Here is a 26,677-nt window from a genome sequence, read left to right as displayed (position 1 = left end):
TCCAACAGTGTTGTTTGAATCTAGTTCAGTTTTCCAGTCTTCAGTCAGTCTCAGCGGCAAGGTAGTAGAGCAGCTGTGATTCTTTCGGTAGGCAGTTAGGGTGGCTGGGAAGATAGTTTCAAAGTAAGAGGTTAACTGAGGACATAAGCTTTTTTCAAACACTTTGCTCATTGCAGGCAGAATAGTAATTGGTCGATAGTTTGTTTTGTCCATTGCATCACCATTTTTGAATGACGGTTAAACCTCCCCGTGTTTCCAGGTGCTGGGTATCTCCTCTCTCATGATCAGTTGGTTGATCAGAGAACAGATCGGGTGGCTGAGACTGGGATAGCCTTCTTTCAAAGCCCTAGGAGGTATTAAATTACACCCGGTAGCTTTTCTGGTGTTAAGTGACTTTAACAAGTCTGTCATCGTGGATTTGGTTACTGAGGTGAAGTTAAAGACAGCCGTAGAAGAAACGTTGTTCACGATGGTGGAAATACTGGGGTGATTTTTCGGATCAGGCGAGGCCAGTGCCAGTTGCTAAATAGAAGAGATGCGGAGAATTTTGCGCATGTAACTTCTGCCGATGAAGCTTACAAAACTTAATACGGAGTTTGAACTATGATCGATGACAAATTTTTCTTCTTAACAAAGGTTTTGGGAAGATTGATACGTATATTCAAGGTTGTTAGGTCGCGCTAACTCAGTTGTACGATTCTCGTCTTACTCTAGCCCGTCTTTCCATAAAATTTGACAACAGACCACTAGAACAGAAGTCACAAAATACTCTGGGAGGATCCACGAGATATTAAAGGTGCAAAAATTCGTTTTACTGGTGTGCCCCTCATAATACTGGAAAGGGAAGTGAATGATTGCTAGCACGGCACAGGAGGCCCAAGCTCTGTCGCAGGCTCCTACACAGTGAATAATTAAAGAGTTTGTATAGTGGTTTAGTTGGACTTGCTTTTGAGCTCCGTAAATGTAAAGTTGTGTGAAATAATCAAAGAAATAAAGTCTCAGCTTCATAGAGAGTATTCTGTGTTGTTTTCCTCGCGATTAGAGGCCGTTTTGATGTGTTTTAGCTTGACGCCCTAAATCACCCGTGCACAAATTACGGGAAGGTCGGAAACTTCTGTTGACACATGCTCGCCAAAATCGATCGAAAACAACACTTAAATACTTTCTCTCGAGTCAAAACTTAGCAGCACGAAAGTCAAATAGTTTCCCTTTAAGTTCACCGAAAAAATTCCCACTAAAGATGGTTTGTCGAGCAACCAATCCAGCGAGAATTTCAAATTAACGGCGGTTCTGAATTCTTCTAATGCGTGGAAGGAACTACTAGTGCAGTTGAGAGACCGTTAATGCGCGGTCAACCTGGACCCTAGTCAAATCTCTCTCAACTGGTCCTCCCCATTCCTCCCTATAGTCTTCTAATGTACCGTTGCACTTATGTCCTCTTGTTGTAGATATGTCCTCTGACGTAATGTGATACAATGGCCAATCACATCTGTGATCTATGGAGCGACACGCGGCTTGGGACTGGTTAAGAGGCTCCGTTGCAGTTATGTCCTCAAGCAAAAGTGCTCATTCAAGGGGGTCGGGATAAGTAGAAAGTTTGACACGTATGAGCAACTTCCAACTGATCTCAGGAAAACATGCTGTTCGCAATCTCTTACATTACTTTCCTTGAAGTTCTATCGCTCCTTCGTTAACGCCGTGTGATCGTATCGTTCTTCTAATCTAAACGTCCTAAACGTAGAAGAGCAACTTGCTACGTAAATAACAAAGCGACTTTTGACCAAAGGATGCGTTATTGTTCACGCTTGATTTGCAGTCTTGCTTTATTTACAGACGTCATTGTTCGACTTGCGACTTTAGTGACAACATTTTACCCATATCACAATTGTTTTATTTTCTTTAACTAGCATGAAGTGCAACCGAAACCTTACCGTACTAGTCCCGATAGAAAAGCACAACTTCGATCACCAACGCACTCCAAACTAATCAGGGAATCGAAGCCACGAGGCAATGTCAAATTCTCGTCTTCCTAAGCTTTCCAACGTATCGAAGAAAATTTCGCCAATAATTCGCACTTAAAAACACAACCAGAATCTTAATCTTTCATCAATCCGAAGTGTCCCAAACGAAACCAAGGATAGCTCATGAAACAAGCATATCCCGTGAAATTCTTAATCTTTGAGCGCGGAAATCTTAACGATCTTCTTACAATTCATATTTTTGCATTGCATCCCTCCCCTAGTTGGGAAGTGACAAACAAGAGACACGTTCACAACGCCTTTTGATTGGAAGAAATAAAACCACATTCTATTGGTTATTAGTTGTGAGGACATAACTGCAACGGAGGACACAACTGCAACGCTACATTCTAAAACCAACTCTTCGCACATACTAAGGTACCCCGGGTACACTCATCGACTTGACCAGATCGTCGATACTGTCCATCTTCACCGTTTTCAATGGATTTTTACAAATATCCTCTTACCCGGGGTAAGACTATGGGGAGGTCCCGTTGAGAGAGATTTGACTAGGGTCCAGGTTGACCGCGCATTAACGGTCTCTCAGCTGCATAAGAAGTTCCTTACCCTGGTCCCAGAGGCTTCGCTTACTCTTTTCTTTTCTGTGTTTTTACGAGCCGCGAAGCGGTGAGAAGTTATTACGAGCCGCGAAGCGGTGAGAAGTTATTACCAGCCGCGAAGCGGTGAGAAGTAAGCGAAAGCCTCTGGTCGGAGACAGTTAAAAACTCACTTCCATGCAAAATAACATGTTGGTCAAACAGAATTAATCCCGTTAGCAAATAGCCAATCAAAACAGAGTTTACGTATGATGCACGAACCTTCGCAGTAGATAGCGCTATTTATGCAATACCGAAAATCAGACCTGAAAAAAATCAGGCCAGATTCGAACCACTGACCTCTGCGATATTAGTGCAGCGCTCTACCAATTGAGCTAACAAGCCAACTGGGAGCAGGCCGTTAAGTTGATTCGTAATAAGCCTGTGATGATAAATCAGATACAATGAATATATGAAGTTCATATATTTTGAACTGCGGTATTAAATACGTATGATGCACGATCCTTCGCATTAGATAGCGCTGTTTATGCAATACCGAAAATCGGACCTGAAAAAAATCAGGCCTGTACGGGACTCGAACCACTGATAGAACTTTATCCAAAAGTCTAATGGTCAGTATATCATGTGTTTTAAACATGGCTTAAAATAAAACACAACAACTTCCCACTATTTGTTGTTGTTTTTTTTGTTCTTTTTTAATTTAATTGCTATTTGGTTGGAATCTTTTTGTCCTCATGAGACAAGACCATATCGCCAACAATTTTGAATCACATCAACAATAATTGTTTTGCATCATACTGTTCTCTCTATACAGTTAAATTCCGTATGAACAATATATTCTACCATGTGGAAAGCAGATATATGGTAAATACTTGTAGTTATGTCATGTCTGTGAAAAACAGATATAGAGTGGTAAAGTGTGAAGTCACAAAAAGATTTTTGTCCGAAATTCTTGAATTTTTTTCAGATTCCGAAAGAGCATGAGAAAAAGTGGGTGCTGACCAAATTTCAGAGTTCTATTGGTACTTTTAGTTGAGATACAAACCCTTGCAAATTTGACTCAGTTCATTACGTGAATTGGGCGGTTTTTAAGGGTTTGTATGTTGAACCATAACTGCACTGATATCTTGGCTATGAATTGTTTTAGGAAATCGAAATTTTGTGAGAATGTGTCCAACATGGTGCCCTTTTAGAATATGCAAGCAGATTTCGAAAATTCTCAAAGTTTTATTTTATGATGTCATCACTTTACTACTCTATAAAACATGATAAACTGAGTTGAAAGTAGAGCTTTTGTATAGTTTGGCTAATTATAACATTGTTCATAGTAAATGCAATGTACTATCTTCAATTTGAGTTCTCCTCTCCTGAGGATGTACCTCTAGACTGGGATTCATCAAAGGTTTTTCCGTATGTAAGGTCATACCTCTCCTGAAGCACGTCTGAAAAGGTGGCATATGTCACAGTCAAACAGGACAGTTGCACAACAATACCCTCCTCATTGAATGCACTCTTGTAAACGAACTCTTGGAAGGTTTTGGATGTAATTTGTAATTCAAATATGCACAACTTTGTAAAAGGTCTCTTTTATTTCTTCTTTTCCTGGTCGCGGGAGGCAGCAGCGCACATATCCCCACATTCATACTTTTACATTTTCTCCAACAGGTTTCTGTTCTTTCAACATGACTACAAATACTAAACTGTTACACTACAAAAAGCACGACCAGCGAGAGAGAGAGAGATCCACATTCGCCAAATGTACACAGCTTTGTGACAAGGAACACGGTTACTGCTACTTATGCAGCTAAGCTTAGCCCTGAACACCTTTTGTACGTTGAAAAAGTTCATCTTCAAGTATTGCGGGGTTGAATTCTACAAAGAGCCGCCAAATCGCACGTGATATCGCTTCCATGACATGAAAAAATATTGTTTATACGTTTTAAAAGGCGTCGGGGTAGAATTCAAATCCAACAAAGGGAACGCAATAAATACAAAATATACTTTTTAAACTGTACAAAGTATACATGTATGGTTATCAGCTTAATAGTTAAAATGCTCTACGCACTGTTGCCCTACTTTTTCAACACAAAAGGGTTCAATGCTAAACAAGGATTCACGTTTTTTATAGCTTGGATATTTTTGTTTGTTTGTTTTCATCTGACGCGAGACGAGAGAAATTTATATTCAAAAATTTTTTTTGCATATTTTCTCCCATTAAATTGTTCCTCTTCTGTGGAGAGGATTTGTCTATAGTCAACTCTGTCGACGGTTTCTAGGGTAAATGATTTCTTTGCTCTTAGACAGTGGTTTCCTGTGGTATCACTACTGTGTTGGATAGCCTGCAGCCTGCTGCATAACGTAAGAAGTTGGATTGGCAGGGGAGGGAGCTCCTTGGTGATGAGGCCCAATCATGCCCATCATCTGCTGATTCTGGTTGGGAGGCTGCTGACCAGCAGAAGACGCTGGGGACATTTGAGCTGAAGAAGAACAAAGGAGTAGAGTGACTAGAGAGAAAACAGTTAGATTTGATCAAAAGACCTTTAATGGTCATGTCAGCGTCTTACGTGAGATGACCTTGAAAATCAAATCTGCTGGCTACGAGCACGATGAATCTTTAGCAAGTATGAATATTAGCCCTGGACTAACATCAGCCACAGACTATAAGTATTTCCTATTTCAATTGTAATCAATCTCGCGAGCTAATAGAAATGGGCGATAATATTCCGGGGCCCTGTGAACTCTGAGAAGACCTTGCGTTTTGCTCCTTAAGGTTCAGGAGGCACCGCAATTGGTGATTTGTTTCGCCGATTTCTAATGACTCGTGCTACAGGGCTACCAACTGTGTGACAGAGAAGAACAAAGGAGGGAGAGGAGGGGAGGGCTACTCTTATCTCACCACAGGTAACTACCTGAAAGCCTGAACCATGGTAGCCTACAGCGAGGAATTTCCCTTTTTCACTGCGTAACCACAATTTATGACGACGATGGGTGACCAAGATAAATTAAAGTCCACACTTGACTGTAAGTTTAAAAAACTTACATCGTGCCCATATTTAAACGTAATTTGGTTATGTCAACTAAGTTGAAATTGTAAATTGGCCACCGTAAAGAGTTTTATTAAAAACTGGATCATTGGATAATGCAATTCAAGACTTTTTATTGGCTCAGCCATTATGGTATATGAGCCATAATCTAATATCTGTACATTGCAAAATCCGGTTTCCCCTTTCAAAATAAAGTAGAGAAGAGTTGTCTAATATCTTAGGGGCGTTTTTTTTTTTTTTAATAAAACAATTATTCCACTGGCGCTTGTTGGATATGAGATGACTATAGCCAACGAGGCGCTACGCACCTCGTTGGCTATCTGTCATCTCATACCCAACGCATGCTCATGGAATAATTGTTGAGAAAAACTGACATTTCGAGCGTTCGCCCTTCGTCAGAGCGAATGACGAAGGGCTAACGCTCGAAACGTCAGCTTTTAAACTCTTTACAGTGACCAATTTACAATTTCAACTTCGTTGATGTGACCAAATTACCTTGTTGACCCCACCGACGCAGCACCACAGTTTCTTTAGAAACTTACCCCCTATATTTAAACGAATGCCAACAACCTCTCGAAGCACACCATAAATGAGGTTATAAAGACCTCTGTTTACATCAACCAAATTCTTGGTTGAACACCCCTAAAAACTCCACAGTAGCCGCAGACATGATTTTCGAAAGGCTCATCTTTGCATAAATGACAATATCTCACCAGGATATCCGGGCATTGCTGCTTGAACAACTTGCATTGGTTGAGTTCTGTGAAAAGAGAAACAGAACGTCACCAATTCGTCGCAGTAGTAAATTAAAACCAATGGGGCATGTTCTCCAAATGTGTAGGAATAAAATTGCAAGCCTCCTTAACAGTATTTTGAACATAAGTAACAACTGATCACCAGAGTCACATTACTGTTTCTTTTAAGACAAAACATCAAAAGTGGACTGTAAAGTGCTACCTTCCTGGACTTACCCATAGGTCTGCTGTGGATAATAGACATACTGAGCTGCTGCTGCCGCTGCTGCTGCTGCTGGGTACTGAACATACCCTCCCTGAGCCGGAGACTGCTGCTGCATGGGCTGCTGACTGTAAACTTGCTGGTAATACTGTTGATAATACTGAAACGAAGATAAACATATTGTTAACCCCACCCGACTTACTACGAGGGATTAATTAAGTTATAGAATTTAAACATGCAAATCATATACCAGTATAAAATTTAATAGCAAAGGCTGCTCTGTGCAACAGAGCATCAAAGCATGTAGTTAACCCTTTCACTATCTAGATCTCACTTAGTCCGGGTGAGAGAAGCTATTAAAAAGTATTTAGGGAAGTTAGGGTGAGTGACAGTTGTTGTTGTTGTCAATCGAACGTTTCACGTCCTGTTCCTGAAAACGGATCGGTTAGTATTGATGTTATTGGCTAAAAAAACTCCGGCAGCGTCGATAAGTCTTGATTGGTCATTTTCGATCCGTCTAGCAACATCTGTTCTTGCCATTGTCACCTTTATCAGGATAACCGACTTAACAATTGATTGTTACTCTGAAACCATTTACTGTATCACTGACATAAATTATTTGATTGCCATACGCTTTTTTTTACGTCAGTTATAACTTAACATTTATCCTCCTGCATTTCACGAATTACTGAACTGCAGAGATGAAAATCCACCTAAAATCATTCAGGCCTGACATAATAAAGAAAAAATAGGTTTTCACATCTAAGGATGGCTTCCAGGTAAGGGATAAGGGGGAACTGACTTGGTCGAGCGTTTAAATCCCATACTAACTATTGTAAAAACTAGCACAATACCTGCTGCCATTGCTGCATTGCTGATTGAGCGTTGTTTACATCTGTCTGTTCCTTCCCCCAAGAACACTATAATGAAGAATTATGGACACAACTCAACCCCGAATACCAAACTGATACCATCATTTCACTACTCAAATACAGTTAAGTTCTTGTCATTTCGAGAATGACAACAATCAAACAGAATACGTCACAAAAAAACCTTGCCTTGATGTAACATGCAATTATTAGATTCATAGAAATGAAGGTTAATTATACAAGAGAATTAGCTTCCAGGCTGTAATTTACTCCTAAACACGATATGAAGCATTTACTTGAAGAAAAAAATGTTACTATGGACATCATGAGATACGTGCCAAATTTGAGTACATTGTACATAGATTTCCTGTAATCTTAGTGGTAAACTTACTTTCAATAAATTATCTCCTAGTACAGTTCTCTGTGATTTGTAAATGGCATCTAACGCTTGCTCGTGTGTGTAAAATCTGTCGAACGAAGTTGGAAAATAAAGTTAGCCATGTGGAATTAGGTGCATCTTTACACTGAAATCTTCGTCAACAGTCACTCTCTTTGTATCGGTTGACGTAGTCACATCTTCACAAGAGCGACGCCCTCCAAAGTGCGTCCCACCTGCCAAAGTAGCGTCTTAACAATGCCCCCTTAATAACCGGCTGAAGAACGATAATAAACAAGTCTCCATTGCTTTATTTAACAGCAGTTTTTCTTTGACGTACAATTGCCAGAGAAAACTGCACAGCTAGTGTACCAGTTCTACAGTTTTGTGTCTAGTAAGAAGGTTTAGTGCTCAAGTCCAACTCACTTGATAAATCCATAAAATTTCTCTGGAAATATTTTGATGTCATAGATCTGTCCAAAGTGTGAGAAGTTCTGACGAAGTGTGTCATCTGAAAAAAACAAAAGGGGGTAGAGAAGTTGCAGCCTACATCATTTTAGTTACAAGTAATTCTGGAATCTTCTAGTCATCTGAATACATTTTACTTTCAATCAAAATGATTTTGTTATTTCGAAATATTTCTTTGACTAACAGTCAGAGCTTGGTTTAACTTTTTCAGAACCGCACCAAAAATTTGGTAAATTTGGTGTGGTTTGATAAATGGTAAAGAAAAACAAACTAAAAAAAGAGTTCAACAAAACAACACAATGTAAGACACAACCAAAAATATGCAAGCAAAATAAATTTGATTTGACTTGGAGAGGCACACCTTCCAAAAATTCCCCCTAACTTATACACACACAGGCTTACTCAACAAAATTCTAAATGTGATTTTCCGAGTTAAATTTACATGCAGGGATAACATGCTAGTAAGTTGCTAAGCTGGACAAAACACTTAACAACTTAATTTGATTGCTAGGAAAATCCTCAGAGAAGGCACACTTTCAATTTTAAACCAGAGGGCCAGGTGCAGTTCAAAGTTTATCCTAACCTTGAGTAAAGATGCTGAAAGCTAAATCAGGGAAACGATAGGATGCTGAGAGATGAATATGTCTCAGGTGTACATGACAATGTAGATTCAATTGGTCAACTGGGATATAAGAATACATAACAGGGGAATAAATATAGTTACCAGTGCAGCCCGGTGGAAGATTCCCGACGTACACAGTGGAGTTATACGGAGAGGCTTGGCGTGATATTTCATCCAGTGACAGTTGCTTTGTTACTTTAATGAAACAATATAAGCAAATTAATTTTCAAGCATGCACACCTGAATTTGATCACTGCTGAGAGAATGAATATTGAAAAGAAGCATTACACATCTTAACTCAACACTCCAAAGATTTTTTTCTAATTCTCCCAGGTAGCTGATATAAATTGTGTTATAAATTAGATTGGAGAATTTGGTGTTAATTCAACAACACCTTTTAAATGATAGGTTACAGTTTTGAGTATGTTAACCACCTAACCGTATGTTAACCGTATATATCCGCCTCCCAGTTAGCTCAATGGATAGAGTGCTGGACTGTTGTGCGGGAGGTTGAGGGTTCGAGCCCCGGCCGGACCAACACTCAAGGTCTTGAAATAATTGAGAATATGCTACCTTTCTATAACATAAAGAAATGGTTAGATATTCTAGTCTTCTCAGATAGGGACGAATAAATGGAGGTCCCGTCTCCTGCAGGGTTAGGGGTAGGAGACGTTAATTTCCCACACACGAGATTACTGTGTGATGGATGTCCTCCCCTGGGGTGGGATGGGTGGGTTTGTTGGAGCTTAAACCTCGTAGGGGACCCATGTCCTATTGTCTCTGCTCCAGTACTTGGTACAAATCATCAAATAAGTAAATAAATAATAATAATAAATAAATAAATGTTCTCATCACCTTCAGTGTGATGGTAAGACAAAGATAAAGTTAAATGTTTATCAGTGCTGGGCATTAAAACCGCCAGAGAACTTTAGCATCAAGTCTACAATATATAATCAGCTGATTTGTACATGTATTTCAATTGCTTCCTACTTGTGATCTAATTGAAGGACAGATGCATGGATGACGTCATCATAAGCAACATTTTGCTTTTTTAATCATAACAAGACGATCTAAGATTGTAAGTCAGGCTACAGGCTTTAAGCGTTAAGTTGGACTGATACCTCAACTCCACAAATATCAAGATGTATAAATCTGCCCTTTTTAGACGCCTGTTGATGCCCATGTTACGATAAAATTTATTTCCTTGGTCAGCTATGCAACATAGGGTTCTGGAATTCCAATAACTACAAGACTTTGCTACTGACTAACACATGCATAAAGCCCTACTGCAGAGTATTGTTTACAAGAGCAGTTGTGTTCTTCTCTCAAACTGTTCACTGCAGTTATTTCACATGTACTAATCTGCACTCCTCTGAGTTCATAATTGTCACTGAGGGAGTGTATAGTCTGGAAATACTGTACTAAGCCCTGAATAGATGGTACTCCTAACAATACACATGTACCCGAGGGATGTCTTCTACCATATTTGTCCCTTGCATGAGAATAAAATATCTTATAACTCCCATTATCCGTATGATAGATACTAACACCAATACATTCTACTGTCAGAGTAAATGAAGAGTAATGTTGTGACAAGAGTGATTCAAAAGCCCTGTCTATAGACATACTGTACTGATATCCCTCAATTATTGATGTAGATTACCACTGTAGTTTTCGCTATAATTAAGCTGATAATTTTTCTCAAACAAAGCAATCATTGACGGTGACTCTGTTTACATTAAATACACCTGCCCTGTACATTGTGACAATGTTGAATACAATTGATTATCCATTCCCAAAATTTGTACCAGGTCATGACACATATGTATTCCTATTATCTTATTATAAATCAAAGCAATCAAACTCATAGCAACACATTGTTTTCCAGCATTTTCACCAAAGCACATGATATCACCTTGACTATATGGTGCCCTGATTGTTAGAGTAGGATCACGATCGAATCGTCTTCGCACATGGTACTCGTTCACCATTGTTAATATTACAACGATTAACAAACATCACAATGAGAACTGAATTCTTTTGCATAATTGTTATTTCTTTTGCAACATCATTTTTTTGCATACACAACCCTGATTTGTCACTCTTTTGTTGCATACATGGCGCTACTTTGTCCAGTACATCATCATATCCAACACCACGTTATTTGGTACTAAACAGACATTCCTGCGCAACAATATGTGAATATTATATACACACGAAAGTGACAAAACTAATGAAACAAATAGAAAAATAACAGGTGATGATGTACTCTGTTTGAGCAAAAACAACAATATGTAAGCTTAACAATAACGATAAAGGTCACATAAATATAGCAATTGCGTTTATCCTCACTATGATGAAAGTCCAACATGGCATCATTGTTTTCATTTCCTAGAGTTTGATCATGAGGCACCTTGGTTTTATCAGGAAATGTTCTTCTGTCACTCTGTCCACATCTACATGTAACTAACTTGATTTCTGGTTTGATTCTAGTGAGACCTTCGCTAAATCAACTGATTCTTTTGCTATTTTGAGTTCGTGGAACGACCCGTTTCGAAATATATGCTTGTTACACACATCTTTTAGAGTGGGTCTAACTTGAACAGTGTATAGGTCTGTACGTTTGAGCGTAGAAAAGATGACACACATATCCGCCATCTTTGACAAAGTAGAAAGAACATTGTGCCGTTATTACATGTCTGCGGTATTCCCCATTGCATGTGACTGAGCTTTTAGGAGAAATACGGGAGTAAACCTACAGTCGGTCGCCCAACTAAAAAAAAAAAACTTGTCAAAATTTGGTAAGAAAATCAGTGACACGCTACACTGTGCCTTGTAAGCTGCTTTTTTGTCCTTTTGACGTCATCTGTGATCTATTACTGAACCGACCCAAAACAACAAGAAAGGCATTTGTTCATCTCACAAGGCACAACTAATCAAAACTATTTGGAAAAATAGCATCTCAGCACTGACCATCACTGAAAAAATGCTTTCCACTCAACATTGTAAAAATTATATTTCTGGCTTACAACCACTGAATTTTCATTTCAAGGTACAGTCACACCTTGATTATACAGAACTCCATTATTTGGATTTTTTGATTATCCATAATTGCTTTATCTGATCCCACTATCTAGGAACATTTATATTTATATTGTCCAGACTCTTGATTATCTGGACTACCAAGCTCACTCCCCAATGACTCCAGATGATCGAGGTTTGACCGTATCATGAGGAGATGTCAATGTTGCAACATAATAAAAGGATAAACAAAACAAGAAGTTGATACCCTTACCTGGTACAGTTGCTTTCCTAGCAGCCCAGTTAGTCCGTATGTTTCTGCCTCTTAACTGCTGACCTAAAATTAAACCACTTATATTAGCAAGGGAATTTTTTACAGAAATAAGAGCTACCAAAATCCACAGATCCCTGATTGTTTATGATATATCATATAATCATTAGTAAATGTATCCTGGACATTAATCAATAGTAAATGAGAAGTTTTTATTTCCCTGTTTTGTACATGCCTGTCGCAGAGTAGCAACTACAACAAAATTTAAAATGCAACTCAAGATGGCAAAATTACCTTTCATTTCCCTCATGGCTTTCTCGGCATCCTAAAAACAATCAAACAACAGGGAAAATTAATATCACCTATCATATATCTAAGCATTGCATATTATAAAAACAAAGTTTCTGATGCCTATAAGTTATTCTATATCCTCTCGAGTATAGCAAAATATGTTGAAATGGATCATAAAACTAACTCCTTCACTTTAATAATAATAATAATGTTAATTTCTTATATTGCGCAGTCTAACATGCAATAAAAGATATGATCGAATGCACGCTTTCTGGCCTATGGGTTGACAGCAGGCAACATTTATTTTTCTTTATCAAGAATGTCACCTTTAAATAGACCATTTCTGAATTACCTTTGGACCTTTTTTGGAGCAAGGCCTGGTGCTCAACCATTTGCATGTGAATGAAAGCCTACATGTATAGTCATAAGAAATGATGAGCACCAGGGCTTGCTTTGAAAAAAAAATGGGCTATTATCACAAGATTGACAAGTGGTTAACAAGAATTCACAAAAAAAACTTCAAAGAGGAAGATGCTACAAAAAGCATCATCATTCTCAGTACAATAATCCTTGTTGTATTTTTCTATTTACTTTGAAATTCCACTGATATGAAAAAAAAAATGCACTGATTGTTATCAATTTCAGTTATATATTTCAATTTAGTGAAGACCAAAACTAAAAATTAGAAGGACACACATGATCACATATGATGTAAATATATGTTAAGAGTTTAGACCTCCCAAGATCTGATTGTTAATTCTTTACATGTATCTGCTACCCATTTCCTTGTTAATCAGTTATATGAATTTAGTGTTAGATCAATAGAACTTCTACCAGATAAGTTCGATAATTCTCATTAACTGTTTGCTGGATAATGTATGGACATTATAGGGAGAAATAATTTGAATATATCAACAAAGTTGAAATGGTAAACTTGCCACCGTTACAATTATAAAAGCTGACATTTCGAGCGTTAGCCCTTTGTCAGAGCAAATAAGGGAATTGTGGGTTGTGTGCGCTTTTAAAGGCAGAAAAAGGAGCTACATGAGAAGGGAGTAGTTGAGTATTAATCACTTCTTAGAGCAAAAGGTTTCAGTGAGGGGAGAAGTAGGTGACCAAGTTGCAATTCATTCAATTCTGAACAGTACCGTGAGTTTTCTAATCCATAGCAAGCGAGTTACATGTACCCTTGCTGCTGCTAAAAACAAATGGAGTGCATTGCCTTCAACAGTGACTTACATACCTCCTTTTTTACAAATGACACAAAACCATATCCCTTGGACTTTCCCGATGCAGTATCTTTTACAACACGACAATCCCTAAATGAAGAGTAATACAGCAGTTGTTAAACTAACTTAGCATTTCCAAGGACTTTTTTCTTTTGAAACTGGATATTAAAGAAGCAAACGATTCAAGAAACACCGAGACAAAATCAACCTTGAGCCTCTCATCACCATAAATGATTATGATAAGAGGAACTATGGTAACAGCATCACCAAAATTGAGCGAGGATTATCTTAATGCCAAGTGTCAAACTTTCTGTTGCAACAACCTTGGGTATAACCATAAAACAGGCAACCCTTAATTCAAGGCAAATATCAAAATCATGATTGGAAGCTTCACCTTCAAAGCAATTTCCAAAATAGTTCTCTTACAATAGTGTAACTGTAGGTATTGAGAAACTATTTGTTTCCTTAGTTTACTCTGACTACTCTACTAATTTAGAAGATTAAAAGAAGAAAAAACAAGCAAGGAAATGGCATACATCGCCTGGGCGGGATGCAATTAGTGCACATTCATCTGTATTCAAGCAAATAAGGAAGTGTTACAACAAGTACTGTACAAAGCATGGTATAAAATATCACAAATATGAAATTTTCAATGCACCACAAATTGGACTGTTGGTAATGTGAAGGGTACATGCAATATTCAGCTTAAAAGGATCAGCATAGAAATGACAAAAACTTTGCAGTGATCTGCAGTCTATAGACTAGGATTTTCAACATGACGATTTTCCCATCATAGTGAACATTTTCACGCCATCCTGGGAGGATTAAAATGCTAGTGACATCTAACTATGTGCTGAATGTAACACAATCTATGGTTGAGCCTTCAAATAGGTATGTAAACACCAGTTTCCCAAGGGGAATACACAAGGAGTAAATGATGGTGGGCAAATCACACTTAATGAGCCCAAATCCATAGCCTCCATTGAAAGAAAGGAATTTTGTACACACTCAGTTTATATAGTACAGTTGGTAATAAAAAGCAAATGGTAAACAAAAGCAACCCATTAGAAAATACCTCTTACTAACCAAGTCAGCACAAGTTAGAAGTTGTGGACCAATTTTTTTACTAATTGGATTTATGGCCAAAGTATGAAGCACACCCGCCATAAATAGATCAGAAAAAAATGACATTTCATAACATATTGTATGGTGAATGAGATATCTTTAGTATCTCAGGGTTCAAACAAAATTCTTGAATTTAGTGAGCCATACATATATCTTATTAACCAAGCGCGAGGGCCATACTGGGAGAATATTGGCCTGAGGTCTTGACAGTACAGACCAAGCGCAACGAGGTCCGTACAAAAAAGACCGAGGGCCAATATTCTTCCAGTACGGTCCAGAGCAAGCTTGGTTAATAAGAGATTTATTATACGACTGAAGTTCAAAGGGACACAAGTGTGGTATCATTCGGAACCATTCGAGACAGTGCCCGGTCCAATACTGAGAGAATATTGACCGGCAATAGAGCATTTTGATTGGTTGATTTTAGTTAGTGGCCCTCTGACTGCCCGAGTTGTGTAATTAAGTGTAATATAGCGTGCTAAATTGACTAACAATAGCACATGTGCTAATTGAGAGATATTAGTTTGCATAGAAATAGCCTGATGAGATTTCTTTTAACTCTACAGAACTACAGAATGTAAAGATCAGGGCTTGACACTAACGTTAGCCAACAGACTAGTAGAAATTCAGTTTTGGCTGGTGGTTTTCAGTTTCCACTAGCCAGTTTGGCTAGTAAACGAACTGAAATTGTTGTAACATCTAAGTTGTCTCCAGCCACTTGGCTAGTAAGTTGAAAAGTTAGTGTCGAGCCCTGAAGATGGTAACTTACCACCCCCAATCTTCAGCAACATACTCAACTAAACACATTGCATTTGAATACTTGGAGTGTAAGAGGTGGGTAATATTTCCCTAAGACTTTCAGAGCCAATTTCTTTACCTTCCCCTCTTGTTCTCAGTGGCCATTTTTTTTTGTTCCTGCTTCCTTTTTTCCATTTATTGGACAACATTATTGATTTTGCATACCTTTTTCAGCATCCCCCTTGCCCCACCCCAGAATCATGAGTATTTTCTTGCTTTATCTAATTCAAAGCAGCTATGGTGTTAGTGAACCTAGTTAGCTTTTATTTAACTTGCTCCTTCAAAAATATTCCAAAACATTTCTTTTCAGGAAAGTTTTTTACTTGAAATAAGTAGGAAGCCAAAGCTTATCATAATAATAATAATAATTATAAAAAAATTGAAAAATGAAAAAAGCAACCTAACTTCAACCACTCCCATTCTCAGCGTTGCATTGGTAATCACTGCAAACCAAAGACTTTGTCATTTCTGAGCTTGAAGTCCAAGGTAGTGCATTGTAGAACTCAGTGTAAACTATTGCAGCTACAATGCATGCAAAATACAGAACATGCAAAAGCCAATCAGAGTTTCAGTCCACCAATCCTTTCGATTGATAAATGGTTTGCCACTCAACACATTCTCCCAAGTGAATAAGCCAGTGGTACATTACACTAAACCCAACAATTAACCCTTAACCCCTAGGAGGGACTGGCTTCTTATTTCTTCACACAGCATCACCCTTGAATCAACTACTTAATTCATGAGAATAATGGAAATAATAACCAAGTCACCAAGCTACTGATTGACAAAAGAATTCTCCTTGCCAGTGGCACACAATACTCCTAGTTTATTACCTGGCAAAAAGAAAAGTTTAAAAGCCACCCTTTTTAGCAAATAAGGACAACAATGCACCCTGCTACATATACAGTGTATCATATACATGTAAAAAGCTTTTTTACCTGGAATACTTTGGTAAAGCAGAGAAAAAAATCAGGAAGTTAACAAGTTTCCCTAAGTTTCTGGTTTGTTTGTATCCACTTTTTTTTTAAATGAACTATTTGATCTTTGTTCCCACCAAAGATGTTTTCATAATAATCAATGTTACTGAACAGCACTAATCTTCAGCATCCATTATTTTGCTTTTTTGTTTTAAGGGATAGCTATTTCCAACAGAAAAATCAAACACATTTGTTAACCACAAGTCAGGTTCAAATGTGGATACAATAGAACATAATTGGACTATTATTCACATTTCAAACTGATGATTACCAAGTGGATCTGTAACTGAGAAAAAAAAGACTAGCTGGGTTATTCTGCTATCAATTTCATTTGGTTCCTCATACTCCACTTGCAATGCAATACATATAAAAATTTTGAAATAGTCAAAATTTAAAAAATTGTGCCTGCTCCAGTAAGATAAAGGATGCTGAAGATTAAAACAGATTTTTCAGCAACTACTAACAGTTTAATAGCAATAATACTGTAATATGTAACAGGTAAAAAACAGATACTTACGATACTACTCCAAAAGCGGAGAAAGCTTTATAAAGACCATCATTCTCAATCTCTGGGTCAAGGTCACCCACAAATATGTGATAATGATCTGAAAAATTACACAAAATTTGCACAATGATTAACAATAATTATTGTAGCCAAGAGACAACAGATTTAAAGAAAAAAGCCTGTCCAATGGTTTTCTGGTTTTCACTGTCTTGGTGGACCTAGTTGCAGTAAATGAGCTAATTTGCAAGAGTTGAAGGAAACAAAAGGCTAAGGCAAACGTTGTTTCATGTTTGTAAGGGTGTATGAACTTTAATTTGTTAACAGCAATCTTTGTCAGTACAGAAAGCTTCAATCTTCAATCTAGAAATAAAATGCCTGGGTGTGAACCAAAATGCATAAAAAAAAAAAACCTACAAAAAAATGATTTCCACAAGCTTACATATACAAGTAAATAATGTTATTCAGAAAACTGAAGTGGAAATGTTGCATGTAATTTTGGTCACACCATTCCCTTAACCTTGAAATTGCAATTCAATAACTCAAGAAAGCTTGGAGAGGCCTATCACAGTCTAGCATAGTTCACATTTCATTTTCTTCCCTAGGAGAACTGAGAAGAAAGGTTTATCATATTCTAATCATGTACGACAAGCTTAAGAATCGTGACCATATCCTGTAAATAGAATTTACTAGAATGCAAATAAAGTCCTTTCACTTTCAATAACAATTGGAACTTTCTTTTAGACTATAAATGTACATCAAAATTCTGAATACAAAGCAATCTATGAATTCTGAGGTTTGCAAAAAATTTCCTGCTCAAACAAAGGCTTAGTTAAAGTACAATGGAAGCTACTGACTAACAGGAGAAAAAAGATGAAAACTTTTTGTTTTCTTTTCTAGAAAGGTAAGAGAGATAATTTTAGTTTCTTTAATCACTGAGCTGACATACTATTGACACCCTTCCCCTCTTGTCAAACTTGACTGGTTTTGAAAGGAAAAAATTGCTCATTCAAGTGGAGATTGAATTCATATTGTTGTCAGAATAAATCTGTCAAACATACTGATAATTTGACAAAGATTGCTTGAGGATTAGTGGGAAAATGAATTAACACCATGCTAATTGCATTAATAAAAATACCATGGGCTAACACACTAGGAACAAGAACTGGCTCTCAACAAATATCTGCAAAATCTAGGCAATTTTGTAGGAGAAAATGTCCATGAAAACTTCAAGTGGAAATGATGAATATTAATGAAGTCACCAATAAATTACTTCAAACCAATGATTCTGGAAGTCCTCAAATCAACCATGAATTCAAGCCTCTTAATATTACAGTTATTATAAACATGAGCAGTTCCGATAAGAAATCTGCCAAATTGCATTTAGGCATATCAGAGCTTGACCTTTATAGTACTTGAATACCTTGCTACTGATCCACAGCCGAACATTTCAAAACACTGATGAGAGTGTGAGTGTATATGAGATAAAAATAGCAAAGGAAGGGTTTGATTTCGTTGTAGTAAATCAATGAAAAAAGCTATAAAGATCTCCCAAAAAAATAATAGCAGATGAATCTGCAAATCAAGAGTTCAGTCGAGAAGAAATGTATGTACTCACTACTTGTGTCTTTCCTCATGCTTCCAGTGTTATTAGTCGCCCAGTTCACCTTAATATTCTGGGCAGGACATGCAAGAGAAGAAGAAAGAAACAATGAACATCATCCATAATTTATTACTAATTGATCTTCTTATTATAGCACTCCTCTGGCTACTGGTGTTCACTCATTATGCAGGTGGCCAACAGTGAAGTTAGCACAAGAATTCTAAAAGAACCTCTGACCACAAAGTAGTTACAATTCAATCATGCCAGTGTACTTGACTTCAAGCAAATTAGTGGTGTATATAATTTTAGTTTGTGATCAGGTTAAATACCAATTCTATACGCATAAAAACCAACATCTAGTTTTCAAAAGACAGGTGATGTCTCTGCTTAATCTGCAGATGTTTTCCATTGCAGGGAATACAGTATTTATTAATTCTACTCCTTAGACATGACAGATCTGCCATTTGGAGGAAACCCATTGGTCCAAAGAGAAAATAATTATATTCAAACCTGTCAAGCTTTAAACCACTGGATTAGAAATAAGTTTCCAAAATTATAACCCCAAGGGTCTTTTCTGTTACATCCTTTTAAGTCCACAAACAACTCCCATTATTTCACATTCACCTGTCCTCTTTACACAAACAATAGACCTATATACTAGGCTCACTAAATCTTTTAGACAAGAAAAGGGAATGAGAAAAAAGGTATATTGCTTCTACACAACTCTTTATGTGTTTTGAGTTAAACCAAACTAATTTTTAAACACACCTGGCTGTAAACATGCCCATTATACTAAAAATACTTTCACATCTTGGGAAAAAACATCTTCAGCTAAAGATCAAAATTTGGGTTTATGTTCTTTAAATTAACCCAAGTGTTTATGTTAGGTTCACTCCTAACATAAACACATTCAGCTTCCTTTTGCAAATACAAAACTGAATCAATCTGGTTAATATATTTTGCTTGAAATTTTTTTATTTAAATAATCCATTCATGGCTTGGCCCTTCGTTAACAAAGCTTGTTTAAGCCAGCAGGTGAATTGAAACCCCTCTGAGCATAAAAATTCAAAAAGGTGGGAAATTTTAAATAAATTCTAGGCATTTCAAGCCAGAATGACTACAATAGATTATTTGGTGGTCAAGTAAGGATCAAAATTATGAAAAGAATACATGATCTGATAATGAACAGAGAGAAAAAACTGTTTTAGAAGCAAACATCAATACCTGGTAACCCCCTAAGTTAAAACTCTAGGTGGTAACTTGCATGTGGCTACTTTTCTTTGTATATGTCACCAATAAAACCCTTACAGAATAACCTGGTGTTGCATAAAAATCCAAATTTCTGAAATGGATTTTAAAAAATCAATTTGTTCCCCGAGACTGGCTCGACTGTGAACTGAAAATCATGTTTCAATAGTTCACCACTTTTCCAGAATAAAACTATCAAAGTGAAAACACTGAGCTTAAATTTAAAGGTCACTGAGGAACTCAGATCAGCAAAGGAGTAAAGAAGAAAGTACCATTGGATGAGATAGCTGGTGGAATAAGTTTCTTGGACAATTTTACTTTCCTAAAATTTCCCTGAGAAATAAGCCCTCTCTCCTACTTGAAGGTGAAAATGATAATGTGTAAAGAAAAAGGCTTTGAAAATTGGCATCAGAGTAATTTCACTTTGCCTCACTACACCAAAAAAATAATTCAGCCAGTACACAAGTTAGTTTTCTCAGTCAATGAACCAACAGTAGTTCATTGATTGGATCTTTAAAAAATGAATCAGCTTATCACACTCCAATGGCATTAAACTGAACATAAGCCTAAAATAAAGGTTAAAATTGCTAAATATTAAGTGTATGTATATTAATGGAAACCTTATCCGGGGAGCTAGACTCCCTTTCTAGAAAATAACTGTACTTATCACCTAGAAAATAATTTTGCAACCGTGAAATAAAATTAATCAACTTGAACACCAAACGTGAACTTCTATTAGGTAGATCATTATATCATTAACACGAGTCCTTTGCAGAAAACTAGTTGTCACATGCAAAAGAATTAATAAGAGTGAAAATTCCCAATTTTACATGATAAACTTCACCTATAATGCAATGCAGACAAACTACTTTGTTTTGACTAGAAGGAAACTTAAGTTACAAAAGATTATTGATATAGGCCACTCAAAATAAACTATGGTTCATTCTAGAAGAAAAAGTTCAAGGTCATTTGAAAAAAACTTGATGTTACCGGTTTCATTGCATAACAGTATTAATGGAGCTTGACACTAACAGTACCCAACTAGCCACAGACTAGTAGAAATTCAGTTTTGGCAGGTGGTTTTCGATTTCAATGGGCCAGTTAGGCTGGTAAACAAACTGAAATTGTTGTGACACCTGAGTTGTCACTAGCCACTTGGCCAGTAAGTTGAAAAGTTAGTATTGAGCCCTGATTAAGATTCTATTCTAGAATGACTTAATTGCAGGAATGCAAAGAATAGCATTGACAACCATTTCCATATAACCTCTTTGGGCAAAAAAGGTTCTCAGTTAATCATTAACAAATTAAGCCTGTCTGTGTTTCTACAAGTAATGGAAGCATTAAAAAATATTGGTCAAATCATAAGGCTTACTTAATTAACTTGACAACCACTGATTTGTCAAAAACAAAACAAATGCTTCAACCCAATAAAGCTGTGTAAGCTGCTGCATGTCATTTGTATGGATCAAAATGAAAGATTGCTAGTATTTCATTATATTCAGAATACCTGCCAGCCAAGTAGTTGGTGCACTGATCTCTGGATAAAGAGGTCCCTATTTAAATCCCAGCCCTGTTACTGTATTATGTTTTGTTCTTTGACAGAACACCTCAAACTTATGGTGCCCTCTCCATAGTGGGCTCAACACTAGCGGTAGCCCACTAGCCACAGACTAGTAGAAATTCGGTTTTGGCTAGTGGTTTTCAATTTCCCCAAGCCAGTCTGGCTAGTAAACAAACTGAAATTGTTGTAACATCTAAGAGGTCCCTAGCCACTTGGCCAGTAAGTTGAAAAGTTAGTGTTGAGCCCTGCCACCCAAAAGCATAAGAAGGTATCAAAAACATTCTCAAGGCCCCTGGGTAAATACTGGCAGGTTTCCTGCAGTGGACTGTCATATCAAACAAAGGTAGAAGCAAAACTTGGTGTCATTTCACAAGAATGAACTCAGGATAAGCATTGGCAGTATGGGGTCACCCAGTGGATGATATCTAAGCAAACCAGTACTTCATTGTTTCAGAGTACAGTTCAAAAAGTACAAGTTTCTAGACATTTGAGAGAGACACAATCTCTGTAGGTTTTGCTGATGTAGAATTGAGGAAGTATTCAGAACATATATGTGGGCTGAAATGCTTATCACATGATTTTTTAAATCTGTGTTAGACCTTTGTGTTAGGTTAATTTTAAGAGCTGGTAGGTGAAGTCAGATCACAAGCCATAAGGTTTGTCCAGCCTTACTTCATCCCTGTCTCCGTCACATGGAGCAACTTGTACCACCACTCCCACTCTCCCTTCCCACCTGCTTAAGTAGTTAAGATTTCAGTTGGTCACAGGGTTGCCTCAACATATCTCCTAGATTCTCTGACAGTTTTCTGCTACCAATTTATACTCCTGAGAGGAGACAGGCACTGTGACAGGAGAATGATTTGCTTAAGAACACTACACAATGACCCAACCAGAGCTGATACCAGGATCTCTTAATGCAGAGCCAGTTGCACTGACTAAGGCAAGAAGAATATTTAAAACTTTGTCTGCACTTATGTTTACCATTTGGATGGCGTGTCACTTACCTTGTCATAAACAGTCCTACTGTTCATAGCGAAAAGGGCTTTCTCTGCATCTGTCCTTGTTTCAAATTCCACAAAACAGTATGGGTCTGTTTGTGAACTCTAAATTGTGATAAAGTTAAGACTGGTTAGATTCTCGTTTTAGATTTCTCTCTGAGATGTAAAACAAAAGAGCTACTAAGATAAGTCACAACTGATTATTTACTTGCCAGAAGAAAGAAAAAAGAATGCTGTCATTAGGCCAAGATTGCAAGGTTCGATCATGCCATTAAGTAACTTACTTGGAGTGAAAAACACAAAGTTGATCAAGCAAAGAAGCTTAAATGCAAATATTTCTCACCTAAATCTTCTATCAAGAACATCGAGATATCAATTTAACTGCAGTTTTTATCTCTGTTTGACAAAAAACCTTAGAGTAGATGAATACTTTTTAAGAGCAACCAACTGGCTTAGTAAAGAACTACTCTATAATAACAATAAAAGCCATGGGAGGTAATCAACAATAGAGAAGCAGAGAAATTCAAGATTGTATTAACAAAATGCAACACCTGCACACAGCAAATAAAGTGCTGCATTTTCTTTACATTAATTTTCTTAGCATGTTGGCTTGTTTGTAATACTGATTCTTGTGAAATAGCTGGCACTTTTAATTGCTCTCCTCCCCAAGCCCTTGAACCTTTAGGATAAAGGGCAGGGGACAGAGAGAAATTTGAAAGCTCTGTATGCCAGAATCTAGTGGAAGCCATTCATGTGTTTGGTGTGATACCTGGTCAAAATTCAATGGAGTGGAATCTAAAATTGGGAAATTATCTTTAAATATACAAATACTCTCTTATCCATTGACTCCTAAGAGTGACTCAAATCTAACTTTTTTGTATGATATCGCCCCAGAATTACACATTAAGGTCACAAGGATCTCAGAAATGATAACCAACTAATGAAGCTCTTGACTGTTAAACAAATTCTTCTTGTCAGCACTTTGGGAAAGTATAGAGAACTGTATGGGAAGAAGTATACTGGTGATGGAGTGTAAAAGGTAAAAATATATAAATTTTAGCTATAAAATTATGGTATGCTTAATCAATGCAATCTGTTATGGAAGTACTTGACACTTGTATAAAGTTTCTTACTTCTTTTCATATTCTTATCAACAGGAACACATATTAGTAACAACCAGCCATTATGTTAGAGTAAAAGTGATCATCATCTTTAAGCTGTGACTGGTTTTTATATCAGGCAGTGACTCTTTACATTTTGCAATGCTTTGTACCCCAAATTTAGAGGTAGTCCTATCAACTTGAATCTTTTAGTTAAACAGTATAGATACTCTTTTAAGTCAAGACAGATTTTATGATGTTCCAGGTGCTGTACAAATGGTAGTGATATACAGAACAACACAAAGTTTCGAGTCAAAATTCTCTTGTTGAACTCGTGCTAGAAACGAGACTAGAACTTTTCCTGATAGAACACTTTAAGCTAATCAGTATTCTTAATCATAAAATTTAGAAAACAAAGGGTGGAAAAGAGAAAGGCAAATTAAACAAATCTCATGAGAAATGGTCAAAGACTTAGATTCAATTATGGAATGAAAAATAGAGATCAGACTCCAAGGCACAGACTTCATCCTCATGTTTCAGAATAACCCAATAAATCTCAGTTTTCCAAGAAAGGATACTCAGATGTCTGCAATGCCCTTAAAAATAGAACCCATCAAATCCTCTAGGTCTAGAAAAAGAAAACCTAAATCTATTTCACATACAGCATGGGAAAAGCTATACAGCATGCCTTTTAGCAAAGGATTAAAAGGTGGTGGATCTGGTATTCTGACCACTGGACAAACGAGTGATAAACTTTGCCTGCTCAGCATGGAAATCTCTTTGCCCCAGACCAAACAGTGATTTTGTTATAGCACTGTAGTTTTTATAATTTAGTTAACCTGTAAGACCTTACAGAATGTCCAAATTCAGAAATTTTGTAAACTAGAAAATCAGTACAATTTTTAAAATCATTTGACACATCCAAACATGACACTTAATCAATTTACAGTCATGCTTAAGTGCCAGGTATTTAGCAGAAGAGAAAAAATAAAGTGAATTCCAATTAACTTGAATCCTAGAGAATGACCTTTCCATTAACTGGTAATCATTCCATGTTCTAAAGAAGCCAACAAGAGTTGTTTTCTCATCAGTTCTATAGTGATTTATCATCATTACATGTATAAAACTGGGCTCAAAAGTAAAATGAAACCTTCCATAGTATATGATCCCTTTGTACTGTAATCAATCTTTCTAGCAAAGCTGTACTTGGAGCAAGTTCTAAAGTTCTCCTCTTAGTTCAGTTCTGGGTGTAAAGTCCTAGTGTAAAGGTTTTGTTGTCACAAGACCACAGTATATCTTTGTTATTCTACATTTTTGCTTTTGTAGTTTCCTTTGGAGCAAATATTTTCATCTTTAAAATAGGATTATTTTTTCAAATTGGTACGAAAATACAGTAAATTTGTGAGTAGTTTTTTTCTATACAAGAAATCTTCCCGCTGACAGAAAAATTTAACACCGGAAGTATGGAGGAAGAGATCTACAGGCATTTCGATGTAACGAAGAAACTCGTCGAATAAAAGGAGAATGAATTCGTTTCTGTCTTAGAAAATGGTCATCAATTCAAATTACAAAGCTCTAATCATCTAATTTTGTCAAAAGGCAATCCATCACGGTTTCTATTACAGTAATTAAGACATCTACTCGGTAAAGAAAATTAACATTTTCGGAAACTAGCGTGTAAGTGTGCTTGCAATTTCAACAACTACTGACAACGTCACGAAATGATTCAAAGTGAAAACAAACGGAGAAACATCCGCAGACTAGTTGAACACGTCTTACGATGATGTAGAGAAGTAAAGGCCCTCTTCTACAAACAAACAAGTGGTAAATTTGCAAATAAAATAAGCTTTCATCGTGTACGATCGACAAAATTATGCCGGCCGGCACTTCTTACAAGTAAAACATAATTGAAAGCACATAAAACAAATAATACCCACCGCGTTAATCATCTTGCATCTAACGACCTTTCCACATTTAGAGAAAATGTCTTTAACAAACTGTTCGGTGCAGCGACGATCTAAGTTTCCCACGTAGCTAAAATGATTAACGAAAAAAATGTTAGCGTACAACAAGGTGCAACTTCCTGAATAAGGAAACCAAAGATCTACCATACTATAGCAGTTTTTTCACTTACAGGCTGGTTTTCTTCTCGTCGATGTCGTCCTTGAAACAGAAAATTCATTCATTAGTTAGAAGAATAGAGAAAAATCGCGTGAACTTTCTTTTTTTACTCACCATTGTAGCTATATCAAAAGATGGAGTGTTAGGGAGAAGGTTCAAGAGAAGCCACTAATGCGCGCGCACTAATTTATGTGACGTCACAAATGTCGCACGGAGTTCTGGGAAATTCGAGGCAGACAGTGCGAAAGGCATGGGGAGAGATTCCAAACAGTTTTACTAAAGAGAAGCTCACGAGATACACTGCACGAATTGAACTTTTTTCCTTGCCTTTTCGTTGTTTGAGCGGAAAGATGAAAATGTTTACATTTGTTGCGGATAAGAGATGTTGATGTTTTAGATGTACTCAATATTGCGTCTGCAGAGCCTTCCCTTTCAGGGACCGCGGAGGGGGAGGGGCCAGTAGGGCTGCGGCCTCACCACTTTTTTCCGCCCCCGCCCCCGCCCCCACTTTTTGCGCTAAAAAGAAAAATAATTAATGATTTCATTCCTTTTTTCGATTTTCAAGATGAAAAAAAATATTTTCAATTTTCAGCCCTCCCACTTTACACCTCGCTCCGCCGTCCCTGCCCTTGCACCCTGGAAATGGTGTGCATATTCTCCATTCTGTTTTCTCCGACGTCATTTCTTAAGGTGCTGACCAGGGGAATTTGTTTAACAATCAAGCGCTTTTTCAGTTGGTGATCATTTCCTTTATTCTCGTGACCTTAATGGGTGATTTAGGGGCTGTAATGTAAGGAGAAACTAGATGCTAGTCACTCGTGGGGTCAAAGGATTAAGTAATAGAGAGATTTAGCTCTGCGTTCACGTGAAACGTGAACGGCAAGAGTGACCACGTGACCTTGTTTTCCCGTCATTTTTTCA

General features: G+C 37.2%; 1 protein-coding gene across 1 annotated transcript; it reads right to left on the bottom strand.

Annotated features, from left to right (window-relative positions):
* Window positions 1-4,145: 4,145 nt before the first annotated feature.
* LOC111331970 (nucleolysin TIAR) lies at window positions 4,146-25,975 on the bottom strand. Its single transcript, XM_022937204.2, has 16 exons — window positions 25,871-25,975; window positions 25,770-25,798; window positions 25,573-25,669; window positions 22,542-22,640; window positions 18,744-18,801; window positions 17,141-17,228; window positions 13,738-13,813; window positions 12,498-12,528; window positions 12,207-12,269; window positions 9,014-9,106; window positions 8,248-8,332; window positions 7,837-7,912; window positions 7,431-7,496; window positions 6,591-6,736; window positions 6,333-6,379; window positions 4,146-5,052 (listed from the first exon to the last, which is right to left on the bottom strand). Exons 1-16 carry the CDS (start codon window positions 25,871-25,873, stop codon window positions 4,898-4,900), a joined length of 1,212 nt encoding a protein of 403 aa, XP_022792939.1. The 5' UTR covers window positions 25,874-25,975; the 3' UTR covers window positions 4,146-4,897.
* Window positions 25,976-26,677: the final 702 nt, after the last annotated feature.

Source organism: Stylophora pistillata, chromosome 1, assembly GCF_964205215.1.
Source record: "Stylophora pistillata chromosome 1, jaStyPist1.2, whole genome shotgun sequence".
Taxonomy (NCBI): domain Eukaryota; kingdom Metazoa; phylum Cnidaria; class Anthozoa; order Scleractinia; family Pocilloporidae; genus Stylophora; species Stylophora pistillata.
Note: the sequence above shows the minus strand (reverse complement) of the source record. Positions and strands in the feature narration are given on the sequence as shown.

Coding starts and splice junctions, on each gene's coding strand:
- LOC111331970 (XM_022937204.2), bottom strand. Junction 12,529..13,737: donor TGTCATTTGTAAAAAAGGAG/GTATGTAAGTCA, acceptor GATTGTTTTTAG/GATGCCGAGAAAGCCATGAG. Junction 7,497..7,836: donor TAGGAGATAATTTATTGAAA/GTAAGTTTACCA, acceptor TCTTCATTATAG/TGTTCTTGGGGGAAGGAACA.